This window comes from Camelus bactrianus, chromosome 7 (genome assembly GCF_048773025.1).
Source record: "Camelus bactrianus isolate YW-2024 breed Bactrian camel chromosome 7, ASM4877302v1, whole genome shotgun sequence".
Classification (NCBI taxonomy): domain Eukaryota; kingdom Metazoa; phylum Chordata; class Mammalia; order Artiodactyla; family Camelidae; genus Camelus; species Camelus bactrianus.
The window spans coordinates 15,936,564-15,949,633 of NC_133545.1; the positions used below are offsets into that span (position 1 = coordinate 15,936,564).

At 34.0% G+C, this 13,070-nt stretch overlaps 1 protein-coding gene across 8 annotated transcripts in view; it reads left to right on the plus strand.

The window, feature by feature from the left end:
- The window catches only part of CNOT4 (CCR4-NOT transcription complex subunit 4), a 148,111-nt gene that overhangs the window by 83,680 nt on the left and 51,361 nt on the right, over positions 1-13,070 (plus strand). For all 8 annotated transcript variants that reach the window (XR_012508076.1, XM_074366991.1, XM_010947499.3 and 5 more), the window contains exons 8-10: positions 5,340-5,397; positions 7,079-7,328; positions 8,227-8,724. Coding sequence is in view for 7 of the 8 variants with exons in the window: in XM_074366991.1 (XP_074223092.1) it covers positions 5,340-5,397; positions 7,079-7,328; positions 8,227-8,724 (806 nt within the window). In the remaining variant the exon portion in view is untranslated. The remainder of the gene's footprint in view (positions 1-5,339; positions 5,398-7,078; positions 7,329-8,226; positions 8,725-13,070) is intronic.

Consider the following 13,070-nt stretch of genomic DNA (forward strand, 5'->3'; position numbering starts at 1 on the left):
GAGAAATAATTCTGCAGTAATAGTTGCAGACTTCAGTAACCTACTCACAATAATGGATAGAATTATTGTGAGAAGATAGGGAGAGGATTTAAACAACACAATAAACTAAGTAGATCCAGCAGGCATGTACAGAACATTGTACCCAACAATAATAACTCACATTCTTCTTAAGTGCACATGGGACATTTTCCTAGATAGACTATATGGTAGGCCACAGATTAAGTCTCAGTAGGTTTTAAAACATGAGTATCATACCAAATGTCTTTTCTGACCACAACAGGATGAAGTTAGAAATCTTTAACAAAAGGAAATGGAAAATTCAGAAAATTGTGGAAATTAAACAACACTTTTAAACAACTTAGTGGATCGAAGAAGAAAATCACAGGGAAATTAGAAAATACTTCAGATGAATGAAAATGAAAACATTTCAAAACTTACAGAAAGCAGCAAAAGTGGTGCTAAGGGGAAACTATAGCAATGCATGCTTACAATATAAAACAATAAGAATTATCCCAAGTCAACAATCTTAACTTGACAACCTAAGGAACTAAAAAAAGAACAAGTTAACCCAAAGCTAGCAGAAGGAAGGAAATAATAAAGATTAGAGCAGAGATAAATGAAGTAGAGAATAGCAAAACAACAGAGAAAATCAGTGAAACCAAAAGTTGATTCTTCAAAAAAATCAGCAAGATTGACGAACCTTTAGCTAGATGGATTAAGAAAGAAGTCTCAAATTAGTAACATAAAAAATTGAAATGTGAATCTTACTACTACAAATTCTACAGAAATAAAAAGGATTAAAGAGAGTACTATAAACAGTTGTATGCCAACAAATTGGATAACCTAGATGAAATGGACAAATACCCAGAAACACAAACTCTACCAAGACTATGTCACAAAGAAATAGAAAACATGAATAGACTTTTAACCGGTTAGATCGAACTAGTAATCAGAAATCTAACAAAGAAAAGTCCTGGACCTAATAGCTTCACAGGTGAATTCTATCAGATATTTAAAGAAGAATGAATACCAATCTTTCACAGACTTCTCCCAAAAATTGAAGAGAGGGAAATGCTTCCTTACTCATTCTATCCAGCCAACATTATCCTGATACCAAAGCCTAAGGCACTATAAGAAAACTTCAGACCCCTAATGAGCATTGGTGCACGTATTCTCAGCAGACTAGCAAACAGAATTCAGCACATTAAAAGGATTATGCACCATAATCAAGTGTGATTTCTCCCTAGAGTGCAAGGAAGGTCTAATGTATGAAACTTAAGCAATGCACTGTGCTACATCAACAGACTGTAGGGTAAAAACCACGATTGTCTTGATGCAGAAGAAGCATTTGACAAATTTAAGTACCTTTCATGACAGAAACAACCTAGGAATAGCAGAAGCTACTTCAGCACAGTAAAAGCCACATATGAAAAGCCACAGTGAACATTGTACTCAATGGTGAAAGACTGAAACCTTTTTCTCTAAGATGAGAAACAAGGCAAGGATACTCACTTTTTCACTTTAACTACTTCAGTTCAATACATTGTTGGATGTTCTAGCTATAGCAATTAGCCATGAAAAAGAAGAGGTATTTAAATTGGAAAAGAATAAGTAAAGTTATCTCTTTTTGCAAATTATATGGTTTTATGTGTAGAAAATTCTAAAGGTTAGACATGCACACACACCTGTTAGAACTAATAAGTGAATTTAGCAATGTAGCAGGATATAAAGTCAATGCACAAAATTAATTTGCATTTCTGTGTTCATGTGAACAGTGAACAAACTGAAAAACAAATTATAAAAACAATTTCATTCACAATAGGATCAAAAGAGTAAAACAGGAATTAACCAAGGAAGTAAGACTGTACAAGAAAACTGAAACATTGCTGAAAGAAATTAAAGAAGACCATAAATAAGTGAAAACGCATCCTGTGTCCATGGATTGAAAGATTTAGAATGTCAGTTCAACCCAAAGCAATCTACACTTCAGTCCCATTCATGTAAAAAAAAAAAAATTTTTTTGCAGATAAAAAAAAAACCCATCTGAAAAATCTCAAAGGACCCGAATAGCCAAAATAATCTTGAAAAAGAAGACAAAACTGGAGGACACATACTTCCTGATTTTGAAAACTTCCAAAACCAGTGTGATATTGACATAGAGATAGACATATAGACCAATGAGATAGACTAGAGAGCCCATAAATAAACTGTCACTTACGTGGCCAAATGATTTTTGATAAGGATGCCAAGACCAGTCCATTTAATGGGGAAAGGACAATCTTTTCAACAAATGGTGCTGGGGAAACTGGATATCCACATGCAGAAGAATGAAGTTGGATCCCTACCTAACACCATATTCAAAACTTAATTCAGAGTGGATCAATGACCTAAATTTAAGACCTAAAACAACCACCTCTCAAAAAAAAAAATAAAAAAAGACCCTTAAAAGAAAACAAAGGACAAAAGCTTCATGCCATTGAATTTGGCAGTGATTTCTTAGATATGACATCAAAGGTACAAGTAACAAAAGAAAAAATAGACAAGTTGGACTTCATGAAAATTTTAAAAAACTGAATCAAAAGACACTCTCCACAATCCACAGGATGGGAGAAAGTGTTTGCAAATCATATATCTGATAAAGGATTATTAACCAGAATGTGTAGAAAACTCTTAAAACTCAACAACAAAAAAGTCAAATAACCCAATTCAAAAATGGGCAAAGGACTTGAAAAGACATTTCTCCAGATAAGATATATGAATGGCCAATAAGCATATAAAAAGATGTTCAACATCTTGTACGCCTATTTTCAGTCATCAGGGATATGCAACTCAAAACTGCAATGAGATGCTTCCTCACACCCACATAACTACCATCAAAAAAGCAGAGAACAGGTATTTGAAAGAATGTGGGGAAATTGGAGCCCTTGTGTACTATTGATGAGAATGTAAAATGGTACAGCCACTATGGAAGATAGTATAGAAGTTCCTTTTAAAAATTAAAAGTAGAATTAACCATATGATCCATCAATTTCACTTCTAGGTATATATGTAGAAGCATTGAAAGCAGTGTCTTGAAGCGATATTTGTACACTATGTCATAGCAGCATTACTCACAGTAGCTGAATCTAAGTGTCCATGGACCAATGAGTGGACAAGCAAAATGTGTTAAATACATACAGTGTAGTAGCATTCAGCCTTAGGGAGGACATGCTGCAATATGTTAACAACATGGATGAACTTCAAGAACATTATTGTTTGTGAAATAAGCTAGTCACAAAAAGACTCTGAGTCCACAAATACTCCATGATTCCACTTTTTTTTTAAAGAAAAATAACTTTGTTATTAAGCATATATAATCTTGTCAAAAATGCTTCATTATATAACAACCATAGCTGAAGACTAGCTCAACTGTTACATGGGCCTGTTATAAATAATGAGCACAGCTACTGAAGTATATGCCTAGTCACTGGAAATAAAAACAGTCATGACACACGTGGAATTCCCCATGGCGCCTGCTCCACCCTAGGTATTTAGAGTAGTCAGAGTCATCAAGACAAGTGTATGGTGGATGCTGGAAGGAGGGGGAAATGAGGAGTTAATGTTTTAGTGGGTATAGAATTTCATTTTCACAAGATTAAAAGTTACGGGGATGGTTATTGGTGGTACATGTGTTATGTATTTAATACCACTAAAGTGTACACTTTAAAGTGGTCTAGATAAATTTTACAAGTGTATTTTATCACAATAAAAATTTTAAAGAATATGTTGCAAATTTATCTCAGATTATCTGAATTATGTTTCAATCTGTTCTTCATGCCACCTCCAAATTAATCTTTCCAAAGCAGTGCTTTGTTTTTAATCATTTCTATGCTCAAAAATTTCCATTGGCCTCTGGTGTCTGGCCTCTGTCTTTCTGTCCTTACCCCCCCCTCCCCCCGTTAAAACCATCCAATTATTTAGCAAAACTAATTAACTTTCTCCCAACTCTTTCTATTACCTTCTGATTCTTGATACATTTGCTATTCCTACCTTTGGTGCTTTCCCCCCCTTTTCCTTTTCTTCCTCCTAATGTGTACATTTTTTTAAGGACTTGTTTAAATTTGAACTCCCCTAGGAAACTTTTTCTAATTGCTCCATTTTAAGTGGCTCCTCTTTCTTCTAAAGAGTTAAGGCATTTAATGTTTAAATAGTTCTTTTAATAGTTGATACTGACTAATATTTGTTGGTGTACACCAGTCTTGTTTCCCCAAATATTTTAAACTTAGTGGGCTCAGAGCTCTATCTTAAAATTATTTGTATTACCCACCTGACTTAATAATATGAATTGATTTATTGATACATTGTGAATAGTGAGTAAAGATGCTCTTCAAGTAAATTTCTGCCCTATCTGTCAGATCCAAGAGCATCTTGGCAGGGTTTCTGCAGAAGATACACTTGGTATTCAGATTGGGTACTAGCCCTTGTTAAATTTTTCTAGAGCAAGTTAATGTGGTACCAGTAAGCTGTCTCTTTGTAAGGTGATTTTGTATATATTTGCAGGCAATAAAATAATTTTGAGATTTGGGGGATCTTAATTTTTTTTGCTATAATATTGTATCAGAAACAGGTGTAAGTATTTGGGTGCTAATACTTTTTCTTCATGAGCTGGGTTAAAATTAGTTATAGAAATAGCTTGCTAGGTCAGTGTTGTGATGCTCATAAGGATTTCTGTTTTGTTTTTAAGTCAGATGAGTTAAAACGGACTTGAAGTTGGCAGTTCTGTTACTTTACTGAGAATACTGCATTTCCTCTTTATGGAAGTCAAGTTTTAATGTTTTTGAGTCTATAGTTTGTACAGAAGTTTCTTTCTGTTAGTCTCGTGTGTGTGTGTATGCACGTACATATGCCTTCTCTAGAGTCACAATTAGGATATTGAAGTATTAAAAGAAATATATTGCTGTTAAGAACCTGTGGATTTCAATAACTTTTTTGCCCTCCCTTAAACACCTAGAAAAATAGGTGAGTATTATTTCAAGAATTTTAATAGGGAATGTACTTGTCATTTACACAAAACTAAATAATGGGTTACTATCCATTTTAAGTAGTATTTATTTTTAAATAATCTGTTGTTTTACCTGTTGTTTTTGGAGAATGTAATTAGACTGTAAGTTACTCAACGAAAGGGATTTTTATCTTACACTTCTTTGTGTCCTCAACGTCTAACCTAATGTCTTACAGCAGAGTACTTCTATAAATGTTAAGATGGTAAAAATACCTATTTTCCTGGGTTTTTGGAGAGTGCGTTTTTATTGTGGAAAAGTGAATTTACTCTGATTTGATTTTTTTTTTTCTTTTTACAGCCCCGTTGACAAACCTTCCGATTCTCTCAGCATAGGGAATGGTGATAATTCCCAACAGGTGAGACTTTGATATTGTATTGTTCATTTATCTTCCACTCTCTGAAACAAGACATTCTAGGCAAAGGAATTTTCTAGATAGTGAAAGATACTTTAACTCCTGAAACACTTCTAAAACACTTTTAGTGGACATCTTTGTTAAATGTATTATAATTAGCCCTCTTTTGCACCACAGAATAGAGCGTAATTTAACCATTTCTTGATGACTTAGAATTTATCATTATGACCATATGTTATTGTTCTGTGTGCCAGTACATTAGTGTGCATAGAGTCCACTGATACTCTTGGTCTTTATGACCCTACATGCAATGGTCCCAGACTAGCATGCCTTCTGAATTCTTGATTTTGAATTGTTTCTCTGCCTTATGCTCCTCTTGTCCCTTGCTGTCAACTCTAATTTTCTATTTCTCTCAATGTACTTTCAATAAGTATCTGAGAGATTTAAATATCAGAATGTTTTGTTACTCCCTCATCTATTTACACAAGCTCTTCTTTAACAATCAGAAATTTTACCTCATTCCTTGGTCTCCATGAACTCATTTTTAATTTTACTGGCATAACAGAATTTTTTATTAATGCAATAGTTTATGCTTGATAGGCATATACCTCTCTCCAATAAAAATACACATATAAATTTTGAATTGGAAACAAATATTTCCATTGACACATGCCAAATTTCTTCTGAATTTTTATTTATATTATTGATTTGATCAAAATAACATATATATATGTGTGTGTGTGTGTATATATAGTACAGATTTTGATTAAAAATTAATCATTAGGAGAGAGGGTACAGCCCAATGGTAGAGTGTGTGCCTAGCATGCACAAGGTCCCAGGTTCAATCCCCAGTACCTCCTTTGAAAATAAATAAATAAATAAAAACCTTATCCTCCCCAAAACAAACAAACAAAAATTAATCATTAAACATAAACACTAAATTTGTCTCTTAATGAAGTGGATAGGGTCATTTTAAAATTAGTTGTCATGTATCCATGGATGGATATTACCTGTTGGTAGAAGGAGATAAGTATCAGGAGCAATCCTAGTCATGTCTTCATTTTTCTAAATGTAAGTGCTGAGACATTTTCTTCATATAAATAAGTAGATGAAGAAAGAATATTATATCAATATCACTCAAATTTTTGAACTCCTGAATTAAATACCTAAGAATCATGTTAAGATTTATCATAAAAATTGCTTTTAATGATGATTTTGGAAATTACTTGATTAGATCTTCCTTCCCCTTTTTTTGAAGCTGAAGTTTTGGGAGTCACCTAGTTTGCAAGGAATCCAGTCGTTAGAGTTAGTCACTCTCATCAGCAATCTAAATATTTCTAATAAATTTTTGTTTGGCTCCCAGAAAGTTCTCACTCTTGGGCAAAATACCATAGTTAGATCCCAGAGAGTGAGAAATGATATTTTCATTTTAAATTACAAGAAATTAGGTTGCAAAGAAGAGGAGACTGTTTGAGTCTTTTCAGGAAGGTCAGTTTTAGAAAAGAGTACATAGTCTTTTGATGGATTTTTTTGAAAATTTATGCTCTCATAAAAAGAAGTCTTCAGATACCCCAGTTTGAAGATCACTATTCTAATACCTTTCCTTGTAAGCCTTTTAAATGATAGCTTATTAAAATATATAAACTTATATTGATTATTATTTTCTTTCCCGTTTTTATTTCAGATACCTAACAGTGATACACCTTCACCACCACCTGGTTTATCAAAATCCAATCCAGTCATCCCCATCAGTTCATCCAATCACAGTGCACGGTCTCCTTTTGAAGGGGCAGTAACTGAGTCACAGTCGTTGTTCTCAGACAATTTTCGCCATCCCAACCCTATCCCAAGTGGGCTTCCTCCTTTCCCCAGCTCCCCACAGACATCCAGTGACTGGCCTACAGCACCAGAGCCACAGAGCCTCTTCACATCAGGTACATAACAGTACTACCATGTATTAGTAACTGTACGCAGACTAAAATGAGACCCTTGCTGGATGTGCTTTTTATCCTTTTTCTCCCCCACTCCCCTTTTCATAAAAATGTAAACATTTAGACTGTATGGAATTGGATGATTAGGTAAGTAGTTGTATGACCTAGAACTTAAATATTTTAATAGACAGATTTCTCCAGAAATCAAGAGTTAGATCATTTTTGCCAATAATCACATTCTTATTCCTCTAGGAAGTTTTAAGGGCTTACTGTTTAAGTCAGATTTATCGTGTTTGTATAGTTGCATTTAAACTAGCTAGCTAACAAAGAAGTATGATAGTTAATATTAAAAGATATGTTTTGGCATTTTGAGCCATTTCCATTTTCATTCATTGTAAGTTCTCATTAATGTGAAGGGTGACATAAAATTAAGATAATTACAGAATATAGAAAGATTGAATAGATACTTTTAACATTAAGTTATAGTATATAGAGCACATATTCAAAATATTTATAATTTGTCTTTGATAAATACATATAAAAATAAACTTTACTAATTGAATTCGGCTTAAACTTTATTTCATTTAATATTACTCTATTTCATTTAAATGACTTATTCTGGGTTTTGATGATGAATAGTTGAGAGTATAATTTGAATTTCAAGTAATACGTTGTTTTCTTTGATTAGCAAAATCAGTCTATATCATTCAGGTTTTGAAGCTTGTAACTTAATGTAATCATTGCTAGAAGTATATGAGGCCTTTTGTAATTTTGCAATCTTACTGTGCTAAGAAATCATATAGATTTTGCATATATTTGCCTTTATCGTATAGTATGATGTTTCGTTAGTGTGAAAGTAAGCTATGTATTTTAAACTCATCACTAATTTTCTTCCCAACAGAAACAATCCCAGTATCGTCCTCTACAGACTGGCAAGCAGCATTTGGCTTTGGTTCTTCTAAACAACCAGAGGATGACTTGGGTTTTGATCCCTTTGATGTCACTCGAAAAGCCTTAGCAGACCTGATTGAAAAGGAACTGTCAGTCCAAGACCAGCCTTCCCTTTCGCCCACATCTCTTCAGAACTCCTCTTCACACACTACAACCGCCAAAGGTCCAGGCTCTGGATTCCTGCATCCTGCTGCACCTACAAATGCCAACTCTGTCAATAGTACCTTTTCAGTCTTGCCACAGAGGTTCCCTCAATTTCAGCAGCACCGAGCGGTTTATAATTCATTCAGTTTTCCAGGCCAGGCAGCCCGCTATCCTTGGATGGCCTTTCCACGCAATAGCATCATGCACTTGAACCACACAGCAAACCCCACCTCAAATAGTAATTTCTTGGACTTGAATCTCCCGCCACAGCACAACACAGGTCTGGGAGGGATCCCTATAGCAGGTAGGTTCATTTATAGCCTTTGGGAATTTGTGAATAACTTATGCCTTCAGGTTGTTGGGTGGGTAGGGAGGGAACTTTTGAATAACAGAAGGTACTTATCATTAGTCTCAGAAATTTCAAAGGGATAAAAAGTCTTTATCATCTAAAAATTTTTTAATTAGATGGATGCCTTGTAATATTGAGCTTTATAAGGATGGTGGAGTATTATACCTAGTTATCGCTTGGAAGCATCTTACTTAATAGAATAGTTACCAAACTTTCATATGGCATACAAATGCAAAAAGAATGAGAAAAAAATGGGCTCTGAAATTTTGGTGCCATAAAATCCAACACTATGGTCAGACTTCTGAATATCCTTTCTAAAAGTAAACTGGTTCAAAAAAAATTTTTAAGATGGTAATTAGTGAGAGCATGAGGGATAAAGCCACTCTCTAATTCCTTTTGGCAGTTTGCTTATTTTGACTGATAGGCATGTACACACACACACATCAAGACTGTGCTGTGTATTAATAAAGTACTTCATATTTGAGAACGTTCATTATTAATGTTTCACAAACATATGCATAAGTATACTTTCTGTGAAAAAAAAAACTGTTCAAGGAGAGAGATATTCCCTTTTGGTCTATCATGTTTTTATTTCTGGGGAAAATATTAGGTTTCTATTAAGTAATAACATAATACTTCTGGTTTTGTACTGCTACCCTTGAAGGTTTCAGAACTTTTGGCTTTTAAGGACCCATGTGATATTTATTAGGTCAAGTGACTTCTATGTCTAAGGGAATCTTTCTGATTCATAGTTTTTAAAAATTTAATTTGGGCTTTAGATATGACTGATAAAAGAGAATTTGTTCTCTCTTGATTCTTTAAAGTAGAATAGAATAGTCCCTCACTCTGTTACATCATTGACAAAGTTTATTTTTATCCCTTGTCATGTCATAGCCTTTACGGTATGGCATGGCACAGCATTATTGTAATAATGTGCTATTACCAGCAAGGCGTTCGTTCTCTTGTTTTTAGCAAGATTGGTAGATAAATTTACAGAGATCCATCACAATTCTTTGGCTCTATTCTCCTTGTGACCAGCAATATTTCATTTTCAAGACAAGTAGGTGGCTTAAGAGAGTATGGTTTGTGGCTGTTGATACAGTGAAGTTAGCAGTTGACCCAGTGAAGTTAATTTACATAAACATGATAGCACCTAATGTAATGGCTTGTGCATTGGTGGGACTCATGATATCTGTTCATTTGATTATGGTAGTTAGCAGGTAATCAAGAGTGACTTTTTTCAGTCCTCTCCTACATGATACTCACTTGTGACCTTGTGAAACACTAAGTGTTCGGTTCCTGGTATTCCTTTTTTCATCCATTCATGACAGCATATTAGAATGTAATTTTGTTTTGTTTTGCTTTGTTGTAATCATTTAGAAATGTGGCATTTTAATTACTAGTAGTGTATCTCATAACATCATTACACTAAAAGTTAAAGTTAAGTTCCCCTAATTGTTCTAAATATTTAACAATAAAATATTAAACCAGTTACCATGAATATTTGGGTATCTATTTGCCCAACAAGGAGTTAGGCCATGTGGATAATACAGAAGAAGTATAAAATGTGGATACTATTTTCAGGTACTGTACAGTGTAGCTGAAGAGATAAAATAAGATTATGTGTGAGAGTGGTAGCTGTATGACACTGGAGTTCAAGAGACATCAGTGGAACCTTTAAGTTGTTGGGGAGGCATCATTGAAGAGATAGGAATTGATCTGGGTTTGGGTTAACAGGAGGGAAAGAAAGACCTTTTTTGTTGATGGAAGCTCCTGAATAAAGGCATAGAGAGAGGTCTTAGTATGTCATTACATTAAGAAGCAATAGAACTGCCTTCTATAACAGGAGGTGTATTTTATAGATAGAATGGATGAGAAGATGGGGAGCTCTGACAGTGAGGCAAAACAGTATGGACCTCGTATTATAGGAAGGAGGATGCCTTTGTGGAACTCTGGTTCTTAACTGTCTTCATTGTGTTCTTTTATTTGATTTATTACATGGCTATCTTCAATAAATTGTTTCTTCTTCTGATTTCATATTTATCATATTGTCCACTAGCACAAAAAGAGCAGTTTTAATCCAATTTCAAGCCAGCAGACTTTCTGGAAATGCCATAGGGGTAATGTGTAATCACTGATTTGTAAATGTAGTTGTCCTCATGTTAGTCATTTGAAATCTTTATCTAAAGTTGATACTTATGGGAAAAAGTGTGGCACTAAATTATGGTCCTGCCTTCTCGGGTTATTCCTTTCTTTCAGCATATATTTAACCATAGAGCATAAAATACATTTTTTTCCAGAATTTCTAAGAATGAAGTCACCAACTATAGGTTCTGAATCGTTGTATTTTGTGGGAGGTGGGGAGAGTTTGTTATTTCAGATTTTCTGTTTTCGAGTATGCATAATAGCTTGATATTTAAGTGGTGACTTATATTAAGCTTCTTATAGATTATTTTTAAGGCTTTCATGACCAGGGAAATTTTAGTTTTAATGTACCCAAATACTTAAAATGGTTATCAAGTGTTATGCAAAATCCTTTCATAGCCTGTAAATATTTGGTAAATACCTCAGGAAGCTGAATGTGCTAAGCCTTCAAACAGAATAATTTATAATTATAGACAGATGACTGAGGATTTTCAGTAACAATTAGAAATGACAAACTAAAATTCTGGAAGACTATGTACATTTTAATTAAATTATTTGAAACAATTTAATAGGTGGACAATGTCTGCCTCCCACCCCTAGTTATAACTCAGTTGTGCTTGAGTTAAATGTGTCCTGCAATGAGCATCATGGTGTCTTACACAGGGTAGCTGTTTGTTAAGTGCTTCCTAATGGAGAGTACATACTGTTTCTGTGAGGCCTGCCACTTTAAGATATGCTTAGACAGTACTCAACACTGGAAAGGTGTGTATGTTTATTCTTTAGATATGTAGAGCAGAGTGGGGTTCCTGACCTTTGGTAGCAAATACTCAGAGGTGTTAGTCACCTATGTATCATAACAGATATCATGTCTATATTTATATATTTGCATTCAATTTTGTTTTGGTTTGTTTCAGTTAGTTATTAAAAATTGATATATCTGAAACCTATCATGGGAAGGACAGTTGCCAGAGGTTTGACAGAAACGCAGTTTCCATTTACTCTGACTAATTGAAAACATTTTTGTGTTTAAGATTCATTATTTCCTTAATTAAATGAAATCTTTTTAGCAGCATTCTCTTGGCTGCATATCTGGTTTGCTAAATTTGGAAGGATTTTTAAAATAAATATTCTTGAGGGAAAACTTTGATCAGTGGGCAGTTACAGTAAATCCATTCAGATCTTTTTTTATTATTGGAACTATGTGCTTTTGTTTTCAAAAGTGACTTCTTGTCCTAAAAAGTGACTACCTTGTTCAACTCCTTCATTTTAGGAATGGCAAAGCTATGTTCCGGAAAGGTCAAATAATTTGTTAAAAGTCATACATTCAATTAGTAGTAGAATCAGGATAAAAACTCAGATCTCAGATTCAGTAACTGAAATGTTTTTTCACTACAGCATTGATATTCTCCTTCATAAATGAAGATTACTGGTATTTACTTTAACTTGGCTTTCTTCCCGCAATAATTGATTTTTGCTCTCACACACTTGGCGGTCCCTTTTTGTCAACAGTGCCTATTCGTGGACAATTTGGCCCAGCTCAGGGATATGGCCTATAGTTACAAAATAGAATGAAGTTTTTTGACTTGACGAAAATTAATTTCTTGCTTAGTTCTTATGAGTACCATGTTCTCACCAAGAACTCTAGTCTATAATTTCCTTTACACAGCCTCCTTGGTATGTACTTGGGATTTATAGAATCTTTGCCAGTTTACTGAAAAACTATGAAATAACCAGTGCTAAAGACTGGGAGTCTTTTTCTTCACGTTATCAGTTAAACTGTCTTTCCAAATGTAATGTTGCTGATTTGTTTTTCAAAGAATGTTTTATCCATAATGCTAAAAATTATTTGGAAAACAAATAATAGTAAGTCTAAGTGTATAAGCATTGTTGTTTCAAGATAGTTAGAAAAATATTTGAAACTGGATGTTTTTGTTCATTAGGATTTTACTTCTGAAAGGACACTTTTTAAAAAGTTCTTTGTTTCTGAGTTAGCTGTTTTAACAGTGACTTGACTGAATTTTGAATCATGTGTGAAACGAGTCACTTGTAGTCAAATAATTATTGTAAGTGGGAGAACTGACCTTATTTCATGTATAGTTCTCTGACCTAGAAGTAGTCATCTCACTTTCAGTCAATTGGATCATTGTATTGTTAGC